Source organism: Poecilia mexicana, unplaced genomic scaffold (assembly GCF_051168715.1).
Source record: "Poecilia mexicana isolate PSO_F unplaced genomic scaffold, ASM5116871v1 scaffold_18, whole genome shotgun sequence".
Classification (NCBI taxonomy): domain Eukaryota; kingdom Metazoa; phylum Chordata; class Actinopteri; order Cyprinodontiformes; family Poeciliidae; genus Poecilia; species Poecilia mexicana.
In genome coordinates this window covers 13955059-13982823 of record NW_028263387.1, presented here as the reverse complement: position 1 = coordinate 13982823, position 27765 = coordinate 13955059, and the positions used below count along the sequence as shown (strand labels likewise).

The following is a 27765-nucleotide window of genomic DNA, read 5'->3' as shown; positions in this document are numbered from 1 at the left end:
GTATGCCGAGGTGAGCATAAGTGCAGTACAGAGAAGCCAATTCTGTTCTAAGAAGCAGTGTAGTCAATTTTGTGACATTTCACATACATTTATAAAAAATAAAAAAAAAATAAAAAATTGCAGTTAAAAATATGTTTCAAAGTTGAATTTTTTTTCACTTTCTAAATTATAAACATATATTCAAAAAAATCTGAAGCAAAGATTAATGAAAATATAGCTCAGTCATACCTCTTTTTTTTTTTTTTTTAATTTTGAATGATTTTTACCAATTGCTAATCTGAAGCTGCATGTGGCCATCATCTTTGCAGCTTACTGAAACTTACATAGTGAAACTGCTGGAGTTGAAAAGCTACATAAGTGTTTTGAAAAATTACACTAAATACATCACCACATTTATAATTGAATTTTAGAATATTATAAATTGTACGAAAGTCTCAAAAATTGCTATGAATAATAATAAAGCTTACTTATATGTTTTTAATTACCATAACCATTTCTGTATTTAATAAAATGACTTGACAGCCTAAATTAAGCAAGCATTAGTATAGGTGAATACATGTGAATAGGAAAGCAGATATTTCTACTATTTCCAAGTCTTTGTGACTTGGAAATGTCGGTAACACTCTCTTTGAAGGGGGATGAATAAGACTGTCATGACACTGTCATAAACATGACATAACACCTGTCATGAACATGAATACGTCTTCATGAATATTTATGACTATTGTCATAAAACGTCATTCGGTAAATTATGACACTTTTAATACAAAGGTGACATTATTCAAAATGTCTTTGTTATGACAATTTGACATTAACCAAGAAATCATTACTGTTTAAAAATCAGGTAACTTTATGTTATTAAAGGTAAAGTTTAAAGTGCAATCAGTAATACTTTTATAACAAATTTATATCAATAATGATTTCTTGGTTAATGTCAAGTTGTCATAACAAAGACATTTTGAACAATGTTAACTTTGTATTAAAAGTGTCATAACTAACCGAATGACGCTTTATGACAACAGTCATAAATATTCATGAAGGCTTATTCATGTTCATGACATGTGTTATGTCATGTTAATGAAAGTGTCATGTCAGTCTTACTCACCCCCATTCAAATAAAGTGTTACCGAAATGTCTCTATGTTAAATGATATTAAGTACTGATGGAATATTTCCCTGATTCACTAACGTTTGAATGAGTTGTTTGTTTTGCCTAAATTTACAGCATTAAGATTGAAAAAGTATGGGTCCTGAAAAAGTGTTACCACTACTACTAATACTAACAGGTACGTATGACATTACAAATTCAGAGCCTAAATACAACAGCATATGATGCAAATATTGATTATTTAAAATGTTTCCACTCTAAAAAATAAGCAGCTCAGAAGATGATGACTGCACAAAACTCTACAAATCCTCCGACCATGACAACTACTAATACAACAACAAATGAAGTGACGTCAATGACAAGCACAGCAGCTCCAAACACAGCCAAGACTACTCCAGACACAACGACAGCAGTTGTTGCCACGTCAGACACAACTACAGACCCTCACTTAACAACTGTGGTTGTTACAGAAACTACAACAGCTATTCCAGTACAAACTACAGCTGTTCCAATTGCAACCACACTCACTGTAACAACAGCAGTTCCAACCACGACTACAACTTCGACAACAAATACAACTCCTCCAACCATAACCACAGCTGCTCCAACCACAACAACATCACCTCCAACCACAACAACATCACCTCCAACCACAACCACAGCAGCTCCAACAACAACAACAGCAGCTCCAACCACAACCACAGCTGCTCCAACCACAACAACATCACCTCCAACCACAACAACATCACCTCCAACCACAACCACAGCAGCTCCAAGAACAACAACAGCAGCTCCAACAACAACAACAGCGGCTCCAACCACAACAACAGCGGCTCCAACAACAACCAGAGCAGCTCCAAACACAACCACAGCAGCTCCAACCACAACCACAGCAGCTCCAACCACAACAACATCACCTCCAACCACAACCACAGCTGCTCCAACCACAACCACAGCTGCTCCAACCACAACAACAGCGCCTCCAACAACAACTACAGCTGCTCCAACCACAACAACAGGAGCTCCAACCACAACCACAGCTGCACCAACCACAACTACAGCAGCTCCAACTACAACCACAGCAGCTCCAACCACAACCACAGCTGCACCAACCACAACTTCTGCTCCAACCACAACAACAGCTGCACAGACCACAACTTCTGCTCCAACCACAACTACCACCACAGCAGCTCCAACCACAACAACTTCTGCTCCAACCACAACTTCTGCTCCAACCACAACAACAGCTGGACCAACCACAACTTCTGCTCCAACCACAACTACCACCACAGCAGCTCCAACCACAACAACTTCTGCTCCAACCACAACAACAGCTGCACCAACCACAACTTCTGCTCCAACCACAACTTCTGCTCCAACCACAATTACCACCACTGCAGCTCCAACCACAACCACAGCAGCTCCAACCACAACCACAAGTACTCCAACCACAACTACAGCAGCTCCAACTACAACCACAGCAGCTCCAACCAGAACCACAGCAGCTCCAACCACAACAACTTCTGCTCCAACCACAACAGCTGCACCAACCACAACATCTGCTCCAACCACAGCAACTTCTACTCCAACCACAGCAGCTCCAACCACAACAACAGAAGCTCCAAGCACAACAACTTCTGCTCCAACCACAGCAGCTCCAACCACAACCACAGCACCTCCAACCACAACAACAGCTGCTCCAACCACAACAACAGCTCCTCAAACCACAACAACATCTGCTCCAACCTCAACCACAGCGGCTCCAACCACAACCATAGCAGCTCCAACCACAACCACAGCAGCTCCAACAACAACTGCTCCAACCACAACAACAGCAGCTCCAACTACAACCACAGCAGCTCCAACCATAACCACAGCAGCTCCAACAACAACTGCTACAACCACAACAACAGCAGCTCCAACCACAAAAACAGCTGCTCCAACAACAACAGCTCCTCAAACCACAACAACAGCTCCTCCAACTACAACAACTTCTCCTCCAACCACAACAACAGCTGCTCCAACCACAACAACAGCTGCTCCAACCACAACCACAGCTCCTTCAACCACAACCACAGCAGCTCCATCCACAACCACAATTGCTGCAACAACAACCACAGCAGCTCCAACCACAACAACAGCATCTCTAACCACAACAACAGCTGCTCCAACCACAACGGCTCCTCCAACCACAACAACTTCTCCTCCAATCACAACAACAGGAGCTCAAACCACAACCACAACTGCACCAACCACAACCACAGAAGCTCCAACCACAACAACAGCTGCTCCAACCACAACCACAGCAGCTCCAAACACAACCACAAGTGCTGCAACCACAACCACAGCAGCTCCAACCACAACAACAGGAGCTCCAAGCACAGCAACTTCTGCTCCAACCACAACAACAGCTGCTCCAACCACAACAACAGCTGCTCCAACCACAACCACAAGTGCTGCAACCACAACCACAGCAGCTCCAACCACAACAACAGGAGCTCCAAGCACAGCAACTTCTGCTCCAACCACAACAACAGCTGCTCCAACCACAACAACAGCTGCTCCAACCACAACAACAGCAGCTCCAACCACAACAACAGCTGCTCCAACCACAACCACAGCAGCTCCAACCACAACCACAGCAGCTCCAACCACAACCACTAGTGCTCCAACCACAACAACATCTGCTCCAACCACAACAACAGCTGCACCAACCACAACTTCTGCTCCAACCACAACAACATCTGCACAGACCACAACTTCTGCTCCAACCACAACTACCACCACAGCAGCTCCAACCACAACAACTTCTGCTCCAACCACAACAACAGCTGCACCAACCACAACTTCTGCTCCAACCACAACTACCACCACAGCAGCTCCAACCACAACAACTTCTGCTCCAACCACAACAACAGCTGCACCAACCACAACTTCTGCTCCAACCACAACTTCTGCTCCAACCACAACCACAGCAGCTCCAACCACAACCACAGCAGCTCCAACCACAACCACAAGTACTCCAACCACAACTACAGCAGCTCCAACTACAACCACAGCAGCTCCAACCAGAACCACAGCAGCTCCAACCACAACAACTTCTGCTCCAACCACAACAACAGCTGCACCAACCACAACATCTGCTCCAACCACAGCAGCTCCAACCACAACCACAGCACCTCCAACCGCAACAACAGCGGCTCCAACCACAACAACAGCTCCTCAAACCACAACAACATCTGCTCCAACCTCAACAACAGCGGCTCCAACCACAACCACAACAGCTCCAACAACAACTGCTACAACCACAACAACAGCAGCTCCAGCCACAACAACAGCTGCTCCAACAACAACAGCTCCTCCAACTACAACAACTTCTCCTCCAACCACAACAGCTGCTCCAACCACAACAACAGCTGCTCCAACCACAACCACAGCACCTCCAACCACCACCACAGCAGCTAAAACCACAACAACAGCATCTCTAACCACAACAACAGCTGCTCCAACCACAACGGCTCCTCCAACCACAACAACTTCTCCTCCAATCACAACAACAGGAGCTCAAACCACAACCACAACTGCACCAACCACAACCACAGAAGCTCCAACCACAACAACAGCTGCTCCAACCACAACAACAGCAGCTCCAACCACAACAACAGGAGCTCCAAGCACAGCAACTTCTGCTCCAACCACAACAACAGCTGCTCCAACCACAACAACAACAGCTCCAACCACAACAACTGCTGCTCCAACCACAACCATAGCAGCTCCAACTACAACCACAGCAGCTCCAACCGCAACCACAGCAGCTCCAACAACAACTGCTCCAACCACAACCACAGCAGCTCCACCCACAACAACAGCTCAATCCACAACAACAGCACCTCCAACCACAACAACAGCTGCTCCAACCACAACAACACCTCCTCCAACCACAACAACTTCTCCTCTAATCACAACAATAGGAGTTCCAACCACAACCACAGCTGCTCCAACCACAACCACAGCAGCTCCAACCACAACAACAGCGGCTCCAACCACAACCACAGAAGCTCCAACCACAACAACAGCTGCTCCAACCACAACCACAGCAGCTCCAACCACAACAACAGCGGCTCCAACCACAACAACAGCTGCCCCAACCACAACAACAGCTGCTCCAACCACAACCACAGCGGCTCCAACCACAACCACAGCAGCTCCAACCACAACCACAGCAGCTCCAACAACAACTGCTCCAACCACAACAACAGCAGCTCCAACTACAACCACAGCACGTCCAACCACAACAACATCTGCTCCAACCTCAACCACAGCGGCTCCAACCACAACCACAGCAGCTCCAACAACAACAGCAGCTCCAGCCACAACAACAGCTGCTCCAACAACAACAGCTCCTCCAACTACAACAACTTCTCCTCCAACCACAACAGCTGCTCCAACCACAACAACAGCTGCTCCAACCACAACCACAGCTCCTTCAACCACAACCACAGCAGCTCCATCCACAACCACAATTGCTGCAACAACAACCACAGCAGCTCCAACCACAACAACAGCACCTCCAACCACTCCCACAGCACCTCCAACCACCACCACAGCAGCTAAAACCACAACAACAGCTGCTCCAACCACAACGGCTCCTCCAACCACAACAACTTCTCCTCCAATCACAACAACAGGAGCTCAAACCACAACCACAACTGCACCAACCACAACCACAGAAGCTCCAACCACAACAACAGCTGCTCCAACCACAACCACAGCAGCTCCAACCACAACAACAGGAGCTCCAAGCACAGCAACTTCTGCTCCAACCACAACAACAGCTGCTCCAACCACAACAACAGCAGCTCCAACCACAACAACTGCTGCTCCAACCACAACCATAGCAGCTCCAACTACAACCACAGCAGCTCCAACCGCAACCACAGCAGCTCCAACAACAACTGCTCCAACCACAACCACAGCAGCTCCACCCACAACAACAGCTCAAACCACAACAACAGCACCTCCAACCACAACAACAGCTGCTCCAACCACAACAACACCTCCTCCAACCACAACAACTTCTCCTCTAATCACAACAATAGGAGTTCCAACCACAACCACAGCTGCTCCAACCACAACCACAGAAGCTCCAACCACAACAACAGCTGCTCCAACCACAACCACAGCAGCTCCAACCACAACAACAGCGGCTCCAACCACAACAACAGCTGCCCCAACCACAACAACAGCTGCTCCAACCACAACCACAGCGGCTCCAACCACAACCACAGCAGCTCCAACCACAACCACAGCAGCTCCAACAACAACTGCTCCAACCACAACAACAGCAGCTCCAACTACAACAACTGCTCCAACCACTACAACAGCAGCTGCTCCAACCACAACCACAGCAGCTCCAACCACAACTACAGCTGCTCCAGCCACAACAACAGCTGCTCCAACAACAACCACAGCTGCTCCAACAACAACTACAGCAGCTCCAACCACAACCACAGCTGCTCCAACTACAACAACTTCTCCTCCAACCACAACAGGAGCTCCAACCACAACCATAGCTGCTCCAACCACAACAACATCAACTCCATCAACTACAACGGTTCAAACCACAACAACAGCGGCTCCAACCACAACAACTTCTCATGCAACCACAACAACAGCTGCTCCAACCACAACAACAGCAGCTCCAACCACAACAACTGCTGCTCCCACTACAACCACAGCAGCTCCAACAACAACTGCTCCAACCACAACCACAGCAGCTCCACCCACAACAACAGCTCAAACCACAACAACAGCACCTCCAACTACAACAACTTCTCCTCCAACCACAACCACTGCTGCTCCAACCACAACCACAGCTCCTCCAACTACAACAACTTCTCCTCCAACCACAACAACAGGAGCTCCAACCACAACAACACCGGCTCCAACCACAACAGCTCCTCAATCTACAACCACAGCTCCTCCAACTACAACAACTTCTCCTCCAACCACAACAAAAGGAGCTCCAACCACAACAACAGCTGCTCCAACCACAACCACGAGTGCTTCAACCACAACCACTAACGTTCCAACCACAAATAGTGGTACTCCTACAACAACTTCTGTTGCTCCAACATCAACTACAGCAGCTCCAACATTAATACGGCAACTGACCTTTAGGTCTAATGAAACATTTACTTCGGAGTTGAAAAACCCATTATCATCAGCATTCCAACAACGCTCTGAAAACATTAAAAATAGTGTATGTTGACAATTCTTACTAAGTTTCCATTGTGAGTTTGAAAATTGATTTTTGCTGCAGAATTTCATAACTTTTTCATTATAAAGGCTTTTTTGCATATCTGTGCAAACTAAAAATAGTAATAGTAATAGTAAAAATAGTAATTGTAAAAAATTGTAAGTTTTTTACAATTTAAAGAAAGACATAGAAATCTCCTAAAGATTATCAAGCTTATTGCTTATCTAGAATATGGTCTTAAATTTCCTCCAGTAACACACAAAATCATTTGAACTATTTAAAGAACTTTGTTTGATTTCCTCCGAAAACATTTAAACAAAATGCTTTAATTATACTAATGTTTTAGTAAGTGATATTCTGGAAAAAAAAAAGAACAATTGTCTTAAACCTAACATACTTTAAATTCTTTTTTTGTAGCTCGGGCCACTCTTCAAAAGAGCACTACCTTCCTTCTTAAGGGTGGCAGACATTATGTTCAGGTAATATCTTTGTAGTTTGCCCAAGAATAAACTTCATTGTAAGGCACTTGAAGACGTTAACTAACTGTACTACACTTTTACAGTGAGGGATCAATCATCAACTCTGTGGACCTGGAATTTCAGTCATCATCTACTCCTAATGATACACTTATCTCCGAGACTTTGGTTAACGAGGCTTCAAATATTAACGAATTTAACATAGTTCCATCGACCGTTTCTGTCAGCAACCCAGGTAAGGCAAAAATAATACATTCAAGAAAATCAAATATTTGTGAGACAAATGAAAATAAAAAACAACCACTGAAATATTTATGAAGATTAGAAGTTATAATGGAATTGAGTTACATCACTTCAGTGTTTGTAGAAAACATCAACCAAACTTTAATTAGTATGAAAATGTAGTAAAATGATGAATGAATTCAAAGAACAAACTTTAAAAAAATTATTGTTTATTTGTTCTTCTAAACTATGCCCTCATACTAACTAAAATAAATATTACAGAGACTCCAACCACAACCACAGCAGCTCCAACCACAACAGCAGGAGCTCCAACCACCACCACAGCTGCACCAACCACAACCACAGCAGCTCCAACCACAACCACAGCAGCACCAACCACAACAGTTGCTCCAACCACAACCACAGCAGCACTAACCACAACAACTTCTGCTCCAACCACAACCACAGAAGCTCCAACAACAACAACAGCGGCTCCAGCCACAACAACAGCTGCTCCAACAACAACAGCTGCTCCAACCACAACAACTACAGCAGCTCCAACCACAACCACAGCTGCTCCAACCACAACCACAGCTGCACCAACCACAACCACAACGGCTCCAACCACAACAACAGCACTTCCAAGCACAAAAACAGGAGCTCCAACCACAACCACAGCAGCTCCAACAACAACAGCTCCAACCACAACAACAGCAGCTCCAACTACAACCACAGCAGCTCCAACCACAACAACAACTGCTCCAACCACTACAACAGCAGCTCCAACTACAACCACAGCAGCTCCAACCACAACAACAACTGCTCCAACCACTACAACAGCAGCTCCAACTACAACCACAGAAGCTCCAACCACAACTACAGCGGCTCCAGCCACAACAACAGCTGCTCCAACAACAACAACAGCTGCTCCAACAACAACTACAGCAGCTCTAACCACAACCACAGCTGCTCCAACTACAACAACTTCTCCTCCAACCACTACAACAGGAGCTCCAGCCACAACCACAGCTGCTCCAACCACAACAACATCAACTCCATCAACTACAACGGTTCAAACCACAACAACAGCTCCTCCAACCACTACAACAGCAGCTCCTACAACAACAGCTCCAACCACAACAACAGCAGCTCCAACTACAACCACAGCAGCTCCAACCACAACAACAACTGCTCCAACCACTACAACAGCAGCTCCAACTACAACCACAGCAGCTCCAACCACAACAACAACTGCTCCAACCACTACAACAGCAGCTCCAACTACAACCACAGCAGCTCCAACCACAACAACAACTGCTCCAACCACTACAACAGCAGCTCCAACTACAACCACAGAAGCTCCAACCACAACTACAGCGGCTACAGCCACAACAACAGCTGCTCCAACAACAACAACAGCTGCTCCAACAACAACTACAGCAGCTCTAACCACAACCACAGCTGCTCCAACTACAACAACTTCTCCTCCAACCACAACAACAGCAGCTCCAACTACAACCACAGCAGCTCCAACAACAACAACAGCTGCTCCAACAACAACAACAGCAGCTCCAACCACAACCACAGCTGCTCCAACTACAACAACTTCTCCTCCAACCACAACAACAGCAGCTCCAACTACAACCACAGCAGCTTCAACAACAACAACAGCTGCTCCAACAACAACAACAGCAGCTCCAACTACAACCACAGCTGCTCCAACAACAACAAGAGCAGCTCCAATCACAACCACAGCTGCTCCAACCACAACCACAGCTCCTCCAACTACAACAACTTCTCCTCCAACCACAACAACAGGAGCTCCAACCACAACAACAGCGGCTCCAACCACAACAACAGCGGCTCCAACCACAACAACAGCTGCACCAACCACAACAACCTCTGCTCCAACCACAACAACAGGAGCTCTAACCACAACCACAGCTCCACCAACCACAGCCACAGAAGCTCCAACTACAACAACAGCTGCTCCGACCACAACCACAACAGCTCCAACCACAACCACAGCTGCACCAACCACAACAACAGCTGCACCAACCACCACAACAGAAGCTCCAACCACAACCACAGCAGCACCAATCACAACAACTTCTGCTCCAACTACAACAACAGGCGCTCCAACCACAACAACAGCTGCACCAACCACAACCACAGCAGCACAAATCACAACCACAAGTGCTCCAACCACAACTACAACGGCTCCAACCACAACAACAGCACCTCCAACCACAACAACAGCGGCTCCAACCACAACAACAGCTGCCCCAACCACAACAACAGGACCTCCAACCACAATAACAGATGCACCAACCACAACAACCTCTAATCCAACCACAACAACAGGAGCTCTAACCACAACCACAACAGCTCCAACCACAACCACAACAGCTCCAACCACAACCACAGCTGCACCAACCACAACCACAGAAGCACCAACCACAACCACAGAAGCACCAACCACAACAACAGCTGCACCAACCACAACCACAGAAGCTCCAACCACAAAAACAGCTGCTCCAACCACAACAGCTGCTCCAACCACAACAGCTGCTCCAACCACAACCACAAAGGCTCCAACCACAACTACAGCAGCTCCAACTACAACTACAGCAGCTCCAACCACAACCACAGCTTCACTGACCACAACAACTTCTGCTCCAACCATAACAACAGCTGCACCAACCACCACCACAGAAGCTCCAACCACAACTACAACTGCCCCAACCACAACAACAGGAGCTCCAACCACAACCACAGCAGCACCAACCACAACCACAAGTGCTCCTACCACAACTACAACGGCTCCAACCACAACAACAGCACCTCCAACCACAACAACAGGACCTACAACCAAAACCACAGCTGCACCAACCACAACAACTTCTGCTCCAACCACAACAACAGCTGCACCAACCAAACCAATTTCTTCTCCAACCACAACTACAGCTGCTCCAACCACAACCACAGCTGCTCCAACCACAACCACAGCAGCTACAACCACAACAACAGCACCTCCAACCACAACAACAGCATCTCCAACTACAACCACAGCAGGACCAACCACAACCACAAATTCTCCAACCACAACTACAGCAGCTCCAACTACAACCACAGCAACTCCAACCAAAACAACAGAACTTCCAACCACAACCACAGCTGCACCAACCACAACAACTTCTGCTTCAACCACAACCACAGCAGCTGCAACCACAACAACAGCATCTCCAACCACAACATCAGCTGCCCCAACCACAACAACAGGACCTTCAACCACAACCACAGCAGCACCAACCACAACCACAAGTGCTCCAACCACAACTACAGCAGCTCCAACTACAATCACAGCAACTCCAACCACAACCACAGCTGCTCCAACTACAACCACAACGGCTCCAACCACAACAACAGCTGCCCCAACCACAACAACAGGACCCCCAACCACAACCACAGCTGCATCAACCACAACAACTTCTGCTCCAACCACAACCACAGCAGCTCCAACCACCACAACAGCTGCTCCAACCACAACCACAGCAGCTCCAACCCCAACAACAGCTCCAACCACAACCACCACGGCTCCAACCACAACAGCAGCTCCAACCACAACCACTGGTTCTCCAACCACAACCAGCACAGCTCCAAGCACAACAGCTCCACAAACTACAACCACACATGCACCAACAACTACTGATTCTCCAACCACAACAACAGCAGCTCTATCTACTACACCAACAGCAGCTCCAACCACAATCACTGGAGCTCCAGCATTAATAAGGTTGCTGACTTTTACATCTTATGAAAATTTCACCTCAGATTTGGAAGACTCATCAACATCAGTATTCCAAACACGTTCTGCACACATCAGGAATCGTGTATGTTTACCCTTCTTACTCACATAACAATTTCCATCAATTTCCATGTATTGTATTACTGTTTTTAATAACAGTACCATATATATATATATATATATGAATATATATATACTTTTTTTTTCATGTAGCTTGACCAACTCTTCAGAAGAGCATTCTCCTCATTCCAAAAGACTGGAGCTATGAAATTCAGGTAATTTCTTTGAAGTTTGCCCAAGAATAAACATCATTGTAAGGCACTTGTAGACGTTAACTAACTGTACTACACTTTTCCAGTGAGGGATCAATCATCAACTCTGTGGACCTGGAATTTCAGTCATCATCTACTCCTAATGATACACTTATCTCCGAGACTTTGGTTAACGAGGCTTCAAATATTAACGAATTTAACATAGTTCCATCGACCGTTTCTGTCAGCAACCCAGGTAAGGCAAAAATAATACATTCAAGAAAATCAAATATTTGTGAGACAAATGAAAATAAAAAACAACCACTGAAATGTTTATGAAGATTAGAAGTTATAATGGAATTGAGTTACATCACTTCAGTGTTTGTAGAAAACATCAACCAAACTTTAATTAGTATGAAAATGTAGTAAAATGATGAATAAATTCAAAGAAACAAACTTAAAAAAATGTATTGTTTATTTGTTCCTCTAAACTGTGGCATTTTTACTAACTAAAAAATTATTACAGAGACTCCAACCACAACAACTGCTGCTCCAACCACAACGGCTGCTCCAACCACAACGGCAACTCCAACCACTGCCACTCCAACCACAAAAGCTACTCCAACCACAACCACAGCAGCTCCAACCACCACTACAGGTGCTGTAACCACAACTACTGCAGCTCCAACCACAACAACAGCATCTCCAACCACAACCACTGTAGCTCCAACAACAACAACAACAACTGCTCCAACAACAACAACAGCAGCTCCAACCACAACAACAGCTGCTCCAACCACAACTACAGGAGCTCCAACCACAACATCGGCTGCTCCAACAACAACTACAGCAGCTCCAACTACAACCACAGCAACTCCAACCACAACAGCTACTCCAAGCACAACCACAGCAGCTCCAACCACCACTACAGGTGCTGTAACCACAACTACTGCAGCTCCAATCACAACAACAGCATCTCCAAACACATCCACTGTACCTCCAACAACATCTACAGCGGCTTCAACCACAACCACTGCTACTCCAACCACAACATCAGCTGCTCCAACCACAACTACAGCAGCTCCAACCACAACAACAGCTGCTCCAACCACAACTACAGGAGCTCCAACCACAACTACAGCGGCTCCAACCACAACAACAGCTGCTCCAACCACCACTACAGCGGCTCCAACCACTACAACATCTGCTCCAACCACAACAACAGTGCCTCCAACCACAACAACAGGAGCTCCAACCACAACTACGGCAGCTCCAACCACAACTCCAGGAGTTCCAACCACAACCACTGCTACTCCAACGACAACAACGGCTGCTCCAACCACAACAACGGCAAGTCCAACCACAACGACAGCAGCTCCAACCACAACGACTGCTACTCCAACCACAACATCGGCTGCTCCAACCACAACTACAGCAGCTCCAACCACAACAACAGCGGCTCCAACCACAACAACAGCTGCTCCAACCACCACTACAGCGGCTCCAACCACTACAACATCTGCTCCAACCACAACAACAGTGCCTCCAACCACAACAACAGGAGCTCCAACCACAACTACGGCAGCTCCAACCACAACTCCAGGAGTTCCAACCACAACCACTGCTACTCCAACGACAACAACGGCTGCTCCAACCACAACAACGGCAAGTCCAACCACAACGACAGCAGCTCCAACCACAACGACTGCTACTCCAACCACAACATCGGCTGCTCCAACCACAACTACAGCAGCTCCAACCACAACAACAGCGGCTCCAACCACAACAACAGCTGCTCCAACCACAACAACAGCTGCTCCAACCACCACTACAGCGGCTCCAACCACTACAACATCTGCTCCAACCACAACAACAGTGCCTCCAACCACAACAACAGGAGCTCCAACCACAACTACGGCAGCTCCAACCACAAACACTGCTACTCCAACAACAACAACGGCAGCTCCAACCACAACTACAGCTGCTCTAACCACAACTACAGCGGCTCCAACAACAACATCTGCTCAAACCACCACCACAGCAAGTCCAACCACAACGGCTACTCCAACCACAACAACAGCTGCTCCAACCACAACAACTGCTGCTCCAACCACAACTACAGTGGCTCTAACCACAACAACAGGAGCTCCAACCACAACTACAGCAGCTCCAACCACAAGTACAGCAGCTCCAACCACAACAACAGCTGCTCCAACCACAATTACAGCAGCTCCAACTACAACTACAGCAGCTCCAACCACAACTACAGGTGTTCCAACCACAACTACAGGTGTTCCAACCACAACCACTGCTACTCCAACGACAACAACGGCTGCTCCAACCACAACAACGGCAAGTCCAACCACAACGACTGCTACTCCAACCACAACATCGGCTGCTCCAACCACAACTACAGCAGCTCCAACCACAACAACAGCGGCTCCAACCACATCTACAGCTGCTCCAACCACAACGACTGCTACTCCAACCACAACATCGGCTGCTCCAACCACAACTACAGCAGCTCCAACCACAACAACAGCGGCTCCAACCACAACTACAGGAGCTCCAACCACAACTACAGCGGCTCCAACCACAACAACATCTGCTCCAACCACAGCAACTGCTGCTCCAACCACAACCACAGCAACTCCAACCACAACAGCTACTCCATCTACAACGACAGCTGCTCCAACCACAACTACAACTGCTCTAACCACAACAACAGCGGCTCCAACCACAACATCTGCTCCAACCACAGCAATTCCAACCACAACGGCTACTCCAACCACAACTACAGCGGCTCCAACCACTACAACATCTGCTCCAACCACAACAACAGTGCCTCCAACCACAACAACAGGAGCTCCAACCACAACAACAGGAGCTCCAACTACAACTACAGCAGCTCCTACAACAACTACAGGTGTTCCAACCACAACTACAGGTGTTCCAACCACAACCACTGCTACTCCAACGACAACAACGGCTACTCCAACCACAACTACAGCTGCACCAACCATAACAACAGCTGCTCCAACCACAACTACAGCAGCTCCAACAACAACCACAGCAGCTCCAACCACCACAACAGCAGCTCCTACCACATCCACAGCAGTTCCAACCACATCTACAGCTGCTCCAACCACAACCACTGCTACTCCAACCACAACATCAGCTGCTCCAACCACAACTACAGCAGCTCCAACCACAACAACAGCTGCTCCAACCACAACTACAGGAGCTCCAACCACAACCACAGCAACTCCAACCACAACAGCTACTCCAACTACAACGACATCTGCTCCAACCACAACTACAGCTGCTCTAACCACAACTATACCGGCTCCAACCACAACATCTGCTCCAACCACAACCACTGCAATTCCAACCACAACTACAGCAGCTCCAACCACAACAACAGCTGCTCCAACCACAACTACAGGAGCTCCAACCACAACTACAGCGGCTCCAACCACAACAACAGCTGCTCCAACCAACACTACAGCGGCTCCAACCACTACAACATCTGCTCCAACCACAACAACAGTGCCTCCAACCACAACAACAGGAGCTCCAACCACAACTACGGCAGCTCCAACCACAACTCCAGGAGTTCCAACCACAACCACTGCTACTCCAACGACAACAACGGCTGCTCCAACCACAACAACGGCAAGTCCAACCACAACGACAGCAGCTCCAACCACAACGACTGCTACTCCAACCACAACATCGGCTGCTCCAACCACAACTACAGCAGCTCCAACCACAACAACAGCGGCTCCAACCACAACAACAGCTGCTCCAACCACCACTACAGCGGCTCCAACCACTACAACATCTGCTCCAACCACAACAACAGTGCCTCCAACCACAACAACAGGAGCTCCAACCACAACTACGGCAGCTCCAACCACAAACACTGCTACTCCAACAACAACAACGGCAGCTCCAACCACAACTACAGCTGCTCTAACCACAACTACAGCGGCTCCAACAACAACATCTGCTCAAACCACCACCACAGCAAGTCCAACCACAACGGCTACTCCAACCACAACAACAGCTGCTCCAACCACAACAACAGCAGCTCCATCCACAACAACTGCTGCTCCAACCACAACTACAGTGGCTCTAACCACAACAACAGGAGCTCCAACCACAACTACAGCAGCTCCAACCACAAGTACAGCAGCTCCAACCACAACAACAGCTGCTCCAACCACAATTACAGCAGCTCCAACTACAACTACAGCAGCTCCAACCACAACTACAGGTGTTCCAACCACAACTACAGGTGTTCCAACCACAACCACTGCTACTCCAACGACAACAACGGCTGCTCCAACCACAACAACGGCAAGTCCAACCACAACGACTGCTACTCCAACCACAACATCGGCTGCTCCAACCACAACTACAGCAGCTCCAACCACAACAACAGCGGCTCCAACCACATCTACAGCTGCTCCAACCACAACGACTGCTACTCCAACCACAACATCGGCTGCTCCAACCACAACTACAGCAGCTCCAACCACAACAACAGCGGCTCCAACCACAACTACAGGAGCTCCAACCACAACTACAGCGGCTCCAACCACAACAACATCTGCTCCAACCACAGCAACTGCTGCTCCAACCACAACCACAGCAACTCCAACCACAACAGCTACTCCATCTACAACGACAGCTGCTCCAACCACAACTACAACTGCTCTAACCACAACAACAGCGGCTCCAACCACAACATCTGCTCCAACCACAACCACAGCAATTCCAACCACAACGGCTACTCCAACCACAACTACAGCGGCTCCAACCACTACAACATCTGCTCCAACCACAACAACAGTGCCTCCAACCACAACAACAGGAGCTCCAACCACAACAACAGGAGCTCCAACTACAACTACAGCAGCTCCTACAACAACTACAGGTGTTCCAACCACAACTACAGGTGTTTCAACCACAACCACTGCTACTCCAACAACAACAACGGCTACTCCAACCACAACTACAGCTGCACCAACCATAACAACAGCTGCTCCAACCACAACTACAGCAGCTCCAACAACAACCACAGCAGCTCCAACCACCACAACAGCAGCTCCTACCACATCCACAGCAGCTCCAACCACATCTACAGCTGCTCCAACCACAACCACTGCTACTCCAACCACAACATCGGCTGCTCCAACCACAACTACAGCAGCTCCAACCACAACAACAGCTGCTCCAACCACAACTACAGGAGCTCCAACCACAACCACAGCAACTCCAACCACAACAGCTACTCCAACTACAACGACATCTGCTCCAACCACAACTACAGCTGCTCTAACCACAACTACACCGGCTCCAACCACAACATCTGCTCCAACCACAACCACTGCAATTCCAACCACAACCGCTACTCCAACCACAACAACTGCTGCTCCAACCACAACCACAGCGGCTCCAACCACAACCATAGCTACTCCAACCACAACTACAGCTGCTCCAACCACAACTACAGCAGCTCCAACAACAACCACAGCAGCTCCAACCACCACAACAGCAGCTCCTACCACATCTACAGCAGCTCCAACCACAACCACTGCTACTCCAACCACAACATCGGCTGCTCCAACCACAACTACAGCAGCTCCAACCACAACAACAGCTGCTCCAACCACAACTACAGGAGCTCCAACCACAACCACAGCAACTCCAACCACAACAGCTACTCCAACTACAACGACATCTGCTCCAACCACAACTACAGCTGCTCTAACCACAACTACACCGGCTCCAACCACAACATCTGCTCCAACCAGAACCACTGCAATTCCAACCACAACCGCTACTCCAACCACAACAACTGCTGCTCCAACCACAACCACAGCGGCTCCAACCACAACCATAGCTACTCCAACCACAACTACAGCTGCTCCAACCACAACCACAGTGGCTCCAACCACAACAATAGCTGCTCCAACCACAACTACAGCTGCTCCAACCACAACTACAGCGGCTCCAACCACTACAACAGCAGCTCCAACCACTACAACAGGAGCTCCAAGCACAACTACAGGTGGTCCAACCACAACATCTGCTCCAACCACAACCACTGCAATTCCAACCACAACGGCTACTCCAATGACAACAACGGCAGCTCCAACCACAACTACAGCGGCTCCATCCACAACTACAGCGGCTCCAACCACTACAACAGCACCTCCAACCACAACAACTGCTGCTCCAACCACAACTACAGCTGCTCCAACTACACCTACAGCGGCTCCAACCACTACAACAGATGCTCCAACCACAACAACTGCGCCTCCAACCACAACAACAGGAGCTCCAACCACAACTACAGCAGCTCCAACGACAACTACAGCAGCTCCAACCACAACAACAGCTGCTCCAACCACAACAACAGCTGCTCCAACCACAACTACAGCAGCTCCAATCACAACTACAGGAGCTCCAACCACAACAACAGGAGCTCCAACCAGCACTACAGGTGCTGCAACCACAACTACAGCAGCTCCAACCATAACAACAACAGGAGCTCCAAGCACAACTACAGGTGTTCCAACCACAACCACGGCTACTCCAACGACAACAACGGCAGCTCCAACCACAACTACAGCGGCTCCAACCACTACAACAGCTGCTTCAACCACAACAACAGCGACTCCAACCACAACAACTGCTGCTCCAACCACAACTACAGCTGCTCAAACCACAACTACAGCGGCTCCAACCACAACAACAGGAGCTTCAACCACAACTACAGCAGCTCCAACCACAAGTACAGCAGCTCCAACCACAACAACAGCTGCTCCAACCACATCTACAGCAACTCCAACTACAACTACAGCAGCTCCAACCACAACTACAGGGGTTCCAACCACAACTACAGGTGTTCCAACCACACCCACTGCTACTACAACGACAACAACGGCTGCTCCAACCACAACAGCTACTCCAACTACAACGACAGCTGCTCCAACCACAACTACAGCTGCTCCAACCACAACTACAGCTGCTCCAACCACAACCACAGCAGCTCCAACCTCAACAATAGCTACTCCAACCACAACTACAGCTGCTCCATCCACAACTACAGCGGCTCCAACCACAACAACAGGAGCTCCAACCACAACTACAGCGGCTCCAACCACAACAACAGGAGCTCCAACCACAACTACAGCATCTCCAACCACGACTACAGCAGCTTCAACCACAACAGCTACTCCAACCACAACAACAGCTGCTCCAACCACAACTACAGCAGCTCCAACCACAACTACAGCAGCTCCAACCACAACTACAGGAGCTCCAACCACAACAACAGGAGCTCCAACCACAACCTCAGCAAATCCAACCACAACAGCTACTCCAACCACAACCGCAGTAGCTCCAACCAGCACTACAGGTACTGCAACCACAACTACAGCAGCTCCAACCACAACAACAGCTGCTCCAACCACTACAACAGCAGCTCCAACCACAACTACAGCAGCTCCAACCACAACAACAGCTGCTCCAACCACAACAACGGCTGCTCCAAGCACAACAACGGCTGCTCCAACCACAACAACAGGAGCTCCAACCACAACTACAGCAGCTCCAACCACAACTACAGCAGCTCCAACCACAACTACAGCAGCTCCAACCACAACAACAACAGGAGCTCCAAGCACAACTCCAGGTGTTCCAACCACAACCACGGCTACTCCAACGACAACAACGGCAGATCCAACCACAACTACAGCAGCTCCAACCACAAGTACAGCAGCTCCAACCACAACAACAGCGGCTCCAACCACTACAACAGCTGCTCCAACCACAACAACAGGAGCTCCAACCACAACTACAGCTGCTCCAACCACAACTACAGCTGCTCCATCCACAACAACAGCGCCTCCAACCACAGCAACAGGAGCTCCAACCACAACTACAGCTGCTCCAACCACAACAACGGCTGCTTCAACCACAACCACAGCTACTCCAACTACAACTACAGCACCTCCAACCACAACAACTGCTGCTCCATCCACAACAACTGCTGCTCCAACCACAACCACAGCAACTCCAACCACAACTACAGCGGCTCCAACCACAACCACAGCTACTCCAACTACAACTACAGCACCTCCAACCACAACAACTGCTGCTCCATCCACAACAACTGCTGCTCCAACCACAACCACAGCAACTCCAACCACAACCACAGCAACTCCAACCACAACAGCTACTCCAACCACAACCACAGTAGCTCCAACCACAACTACTGCGGCTCCAACCACAACCACTGCTACTCCAACCACAACCACAGTAGCTCCAACCACAACAACATCTGCTCTCACCACAACCACAATTTCTACAACAGCAAGAACTACCGTTCGTACAACTGAAATAAACACGGCTGTACGCCAGATGACCTTTAGATCTCCTAATGATACCTTTAACAGCGATTTTGAAATTTATTCTTCAGTTGCTTTCAACCAACGGTCTCAACTTTTGTGGAATCGTGTAAGTTTTATTTTGTTAATCTTCCACTGTTTTGTAATTTTTTTTCAGATCAGGTAACACATTATATTCTATATTATTGGTATATAAGTATCTCATTGTGTTAGAGTGCTGGTACTATCATATTGGAGCAATAAGGTCCAGCTTTAGAATCCAGATAGGCAACAGAACCCTAAATTAGTAAGAATGAGCAAGTATATACAATTGAGCCAGTTATCATGAATTGTATTGATAAAGCTGCCTATTAACTATTACTGAATTATAGCTTTCTCATTATATCATGAGTACGTTTTAAAATTAAATATTTAACATTTTCAGATTGTAATTTGATACAATGCGAAAAACTTATTTGATTTTTATAGCCCTCTAAAGCAGGGGTGTCCTAAGTGCAGCCTGGGGCAATTTGTGATCCTTGGTCCTTGTTTGCGTGGCCCTCAAAAGCAGTTTGAGAATGACAGAAATTTGGCCCATCAACATAGACTTTTGATTTTCAAATCAGGTTAAATGTATTACTAACATAATTTTCTCATAATGTAAGCGTTAGGAACAACAAAAGTTTTTGTCTTTTTATAACCAAGCATTTATTATAAGTAGAAAAATATTTATCCAGATTTTTACTGACTTTACTACACCCAAATTCAACTTTTATTGAATTTACTAAATTTGACTATGTTAGATATTTTTTGGTATTATCATTTTGTTATTACTTTAGTTCATATTCAGTCTAATGTTCATCAGTATTATTGTGATTTTGCAAAAGTTTTGGCCTTAAAATTCATATATGTTGTCTGTGGTTCTTTATTAGGTTCGAGAAAAATACCCAACAGACTAATTATCGCAAGCAATTTAAAACAAAGTGACACTAAATTATGTTCTTATAACTGAGAATACATTTGTTGTACTGAGCCAAAAATAATTTAAAATCAAGATACTTTTTTTTCATATAGCTAACTTGCAAAATAATTTTTATATTATAATGTGCAATGAATAACATGCCTTAGATATAAACAAAAAACAAAATGTTGGACAACTTTATTTGTTTTATTATAAGGTTGATTCTCTTTTATTGGCCTTACTCTAGAGTCTCGAGGGCCAGATAAATAGTTGTGGTGCGATGTGTTTAAAGTATATGAATATTTGAACTTCAGCTTCATTGCCGGAATAAAATAGTGTCATAAAAATATACAATGAATTTTCAAAACTTAAATTGAAATCAGATGAGCATTGTTTTTCTTTGTACTATTTCAAATTCTGAGTCATAACAGAGAGCAAGTAATTAATTTCACATGATTTCTTTGCAGCTTAATCCCCTGTACAAACAAGCATTTCCATCATTCTTGAGGTTGACAATTGTCTCATTCAGGTATTGAAATAAAAAAAAGACATTTATGTATTCTAAATGAGACTTTTGTATACATTAGTTTTTCTTTCTCTATATTTGCAGAAGGGGATCGGTTATCAACACGCTGGACCTCGAATTTCAAGCATCAGATGTTCCTAGTGATCAAAATATCGAAAAAGTTTTAATCAATGAGGCACCAAACATAAATGAATTCTCAGTGCAAGCGTCAACGGTTGTCATTGGACAATATGGTAAGCAAAGTAAAATACATCCGTAAATAACTGTAATTCTGTATTCTCAGGTCAATACCAAAATTTGTGAAATTTCTATGAAAGTAAAAATTTACCAGGATTTTCTTTAAATGATCAGAATTATGCTATACTTCATTACTAATATTCCTGTAAAACTGCAAATACAGTATCAACGACCACGATTGCACCAACCACAACCACAGCAGCTCCAACCACAACAGCTGTTCCAACCACAACCACTGCCACTACAACCACCACAACAGCTGCTCCAACCACAACTACAGCAGCTCCAACTACAACTACAGGAGCTCCAACCACAACAACAGGAGCTCCAACAACAACTACAACAGCTCCAACCACAACCACAAATGCTCCAACCACAACCACAGCCCCTCCAACCACAACCACAACAGCTCCAACCACAACCACAAGTGCTCCAACCACAACCACAGTGCCTCCAACAACAACAACAGCACCTCCAACCACAACCACAGTTGCTCCAACCACAACTACAGCAGCTCCAACTACAACTACAACAGCTCCAACCACAACCACAAGTGCTCCAACCACAACCACAGCCCCTCCAACCACAACCACAACAGCTCCAACCACAACCACAAGTGCTCCAACCACAACCACAGCGCCTCCAACAACAACAACAGCACCTCCAACCACAACCACAGTTGCTCCAACCACAACCACAACTGCTCCAACCACAACTACAGCCAGTCCAACAACAACCACAGTAGCACCGACCACAACCACAAGTGTTCCAACCACAACCACAGCAGCTCCAACCACAACCACAAGTGCTCCAACCACAACCACAGCAGCTCCAACCACAACAACAGCAGCTCCACCCACAACCACTGCTACTCCAACCACCACAACAGATGCTCCAACAACAACCACAGCTGCTCCAACCACAACCACAGCAGCTCCCACAACAACAACAGTTGCTCCAACCACAACCACAGCAACTCCCACAACAACAACAGTAGCACCGACCACAACCACCGCAGCTCCAACCACAACAACAAGTGCTCCAACCACAACCACAGCAGCTCCAACAACAACCACAGGTGCTCCAACCACAACCACTGCAACTCCAACAACAACCACAACAGCTCCAACCACAACCACAGCAGCTCCAACCACAACCACAGCAGTTACAACCACAACCACTGCTACTCCAACCACCACAACAGTTGCTCCAACCACAACCACAGCAGCTCCCACAACAACTACAGCAGCTCCAACCACAGCCACAGCAGCTCCAACCACAACCACAGCAGCTCCAACCACAACAACAGCAGCTCCACCCACAACCACTGCTACTCCAACCACCACAACAGATGCTCCAACAACAACCACAGCTGCTCCAACCACAACCACAGCAGCTCCCACAACAACAACAGTTGCTCCAACCACAACCACAGCAACTCCCACAACAACAACAGTAGCACCGACCACAACCACCGCAGCTCCAACCACAACAACAAGTGCTCCAACCACAACCACAGCAGCTCCAACAACAACCACAGGTGCTCCAACCACAACCACTGCAACTCCAACAACAACCACAACAGCTCCAACCACAACCACAGCAGCTCCAACCACAACCACAGCAGTTACAACCACAACCACTGCTACTCCAACCACCACAACAGTTGCTCCAACCACAACCACAGCAGCTCCCACAACAACTACAGCAGCTCCAACCACAACCACAGCAGCTCCAACCACAACAGCAGCTCCAACCACAACCACAAGTGCTCCAACCACAACCACAGCAGCTCCAACCACAACCACTGCTACTCCAACCACAACAACAGATGCTCCAACAACCACAACTACAGCAACTCCAACAACAACCACAGCAGCTCCACCCACAACCACTGCTACTCCAATCACAACAACAGCTGCTCCAACAACCACAACTACACGTGCTACAACCACTACAGCTGCTCCATCCACAACCACAGCAGCTCCAAACACAACCACAGCAGCTCCAACCACAACTACAGGTGTTCCAACCACAACTACAGGTGTTCCAACCACAACCACAGCTACTCCAACGACAACAACGCCTGCTCCAACCACAACAATGGCAAGTCCAACCACAACGACAGCAGCTCCAACCACATCTACAGCTGCTCCAACCACAACCACAGCAGTTACAACCACAACCACTGCTACTCCAACCACAACCACAGCAGCTCCCACAACAACTACAGCAGCTCCAACCACAACCACAGCTGCTCCAACCACAACTACAGCTGCTACAACCACTACAGCTACTCCATCCACAGCCACAGCAGCTCCAACCACAACCACAGCAGCTCCAACCACAACAGCAGCTCCAACCACAACCACAAGTGCTCCAACCACAACTACAGCTGCTACAACCTCTACAGCTACTCCATCCACAACCACAGCAGCTCCAACCACAACCACAGCAGCTCCAACCACAACAGCAGCTCCAACCACAACCACAAGTGCTCCAACCACAACCACAGCAGCTCCAACCACAACCACTGCTACTCCAACCACAACAACAGATGCTCCAACAACCACAACTACAGCAACTCCAACAACAACCACAGCAGCTCCACCCACAACCACTGCTACTCCAATCACAACAACAGCTGCTCCAACAACCACAACTACACGTGCTACAACCACTACAGCTACTCCATCCACAACCACAGCAGCTCCAACCACAACCACAGCAGCTCCAACCACAACTACAGGTGTTCCAACCACAACTACAGGTGTTCCAACCACAACCACAGCTACTCCAACGACAACAACGGCTGCTCCAACCACAACAATGGCAAGTCCAACCACAACGACAGCAGCTCCAACCACATCTACAGCTGCTCCAACCACAACCACTGCTACTCCAACCACAACATTGGCTGCTCCAACCACAACTACAGCAGCTCCAACCACAACTACAGCAGCTCCAACCACAACAACAGCTGCTCCAACCACAACTACAGGAGCTCCAACCACAACCACAGCAACTCCCACCACAACAGCTACTCCAACTACAACGACAGCTGCTCCAACCACAACTACAGCGGCTCCAACGACAACATCTGCTCCAACCACAACCACTGCAATTCCAACCACAACGGCTACTCCAACCACAACCACTGCTACTCCAATCACAACAACAGCTGCTCCAACAACCACAACTACAGGAGCTCCAACCACAACCACAGCAGCTCCCACCACAACAGCTACTCCAACTACAACGACAGCTGCTCCAACCACAACTACAGCGGCTCCAACCACAACATCTGCTCCAACCACAACCACTGCAATTCCAACCACAACGGCTACTCCAACCACAACATCTGCTGCTCCAACCACAACCACAGCGGCTTCAACCACAACATTAGCTGCTCCAACCACAACTACAGCTGCTCCAACCACAACAACAGCGGCTCCAACCACTACAACAGCAGCTGCAATCACAACAACAAGAGCTCCAAGCACAACTACAGGTGTTCCAACCACAACTCCAGGTGTTCCAGCCACAACATCTGCTCCAACCACAACTACAGCCGTTCCAACCACTACAACAGCTGCTTCAACCACAACTACAGCAGCTCCAACTACAACTACAGGAGCTCCAACCACAACAACAGGAGCTCCAACCACAACCACAGCAGCTCCAACCACAACCATAAATGCTCCAACCACAACAACTGCGCCTCCAACCACAACAACAGGAGCTCCAACCACAACTACAGCAGCTCCAACCACAACAACAGCTGCTCCAGCCACAACAACAGCTGCTCCAACCACAACTACAGCAGCTCCAACCACAACTACAGGAGCTCCAACCACAACAACAGGAGCTCCAACCACAACTATAGCAGCTCCAACCACAACCACAAGTGCTCCAACCACAACTACAGCCCCTCCAACCACAACCACAGCAGCTCCAACCACAACCACAAGTGCTCCAACCACAACCACAGCCCCTCCAACCACAACAACAGCAGCTCCAACCACAACCACAGCAGCTCCAACTACAACCGCTGCTACTCCAACCACCACAACAGTTGCTGCAACCACAACCACAACTGCTCCAACCACAACTACAGCCACTCCAACAACAACCACAGTAGCACCGACCACAACCACCGCAGCTCTAACCACAACCACAAGTGCTCCAACCACAACCACAGCAGCTCCAACCACAACCACTGCTACTCCAACCACAACAACAGATGCTCCAACAACCACAGCTGCTCCAACAACAACCACTGCTACTTCAACCACAACAACAGCTGCACCAACCACAACTAAAGCAACTCCAACAACAACCACAGCAGCTCCACCCACAACCACTGCTACTCCAACCACCACAACAGTTGCTCCAACAACAACCACAGCTGCTCCACCTACAACCACAGCAGCTCCCACAACAACAACAGTTGCTCCAACCACAACCACAGCAGCTCCCACAACAACAACAGTAGGACCGACCACAACCACCGCGTCTCCAACCACAACCACAAGTGCTCCAACGACAACCACAGCAGCTCCAACAACAACCACATCTGCTCCAACCACAACCACTGCAGCTCCAACAACAACAGCAGCTCCAACCACAAGCACAGCAGCTCCAACCACAACCACTGCTACTCCAACCACCACAACAGTTGCTCCAACCACAACCACAGCAGCTCCCACAACAACTACAGCAGCTCCAACCACAACCACAGCTACTCCAACAACAACAGTTGCTCCAACCACAACTACAGCAGCTCCAACCACAACTACAGGAGCTCCAACCACAACAACAGGAGCTCCAACCACAACTACAGCAGCTCCAACCACAACCACAAGTGCTCCAACCACAACCAAAGCCCCTCCAACCACAACCACAGCAGCTCCAACCACAACCACAAGTGCTCCAACCACAACCACAGCCCCTCCAACCACAACAACAGCAGCTCCAACTACAACCGCTGCTACTCCAACCACCACAACAGTTGCTCCAACCACAACCACAACTGCTCCAACCACAACTACAGCAGCTCCAACAACAACCACAGCAGCTCCAACCACCACAACAGCAGCTCCTACCACATCCACAGCTGCTCCAACCACAACCACTGCTACTCCACCCACCACAACAGCTGCTCCAACCACAACTACAGCAGCTCCAACCACAACTACAGGAGCTCCAAACACAACAACAGGAGCTCCAACCACAACTACAGCAGCTCCAACCACAACCACAAGTGCTCCAACCACAACCAAAGCCCCTCCAACCACAACCACAGCAGCTCCAACCACAACCACAAGTGCTCCAACCACAACCACAGCCCCTCCAACCACAACAACAGCAGCTCCAACCACAACCACAGCTGCTCCAATTACAACCGCTGCTACTCCAACCACCACAACAGTTGCTCCAACCACAACCACAACTGCTCCAACCACAACTACTGCAGCTCCAACCACAACCACAAGTGCTCCAACCACAACCAAAGC

General features: G+C 48.0%; 1 protein-coding gene across 1 annotated transcript; it reads left to right on the top strand.

Annotated features, from left to right (window-relative positions):
- The first annotated feature begins 2 nt into the window (after nt 1-2).
- Nucleotides 3-26590, top strand: LOC148154076 (uncharacterized). The gene is made up of 2 exons (XM_088016032.1): nt 3-10; nt 22413-26590. Exons 1-2 carry the CDS (start codon nt 3-5, stop codon nt 26569-26571), a joined length of 4167 nt encoding a protein of 1388 aa, XP_087872158.1. The 3' UTR covers nt 26572-26590.
- Nucleotides 26591-27765: the final 1175 nt, after the last annotated feature.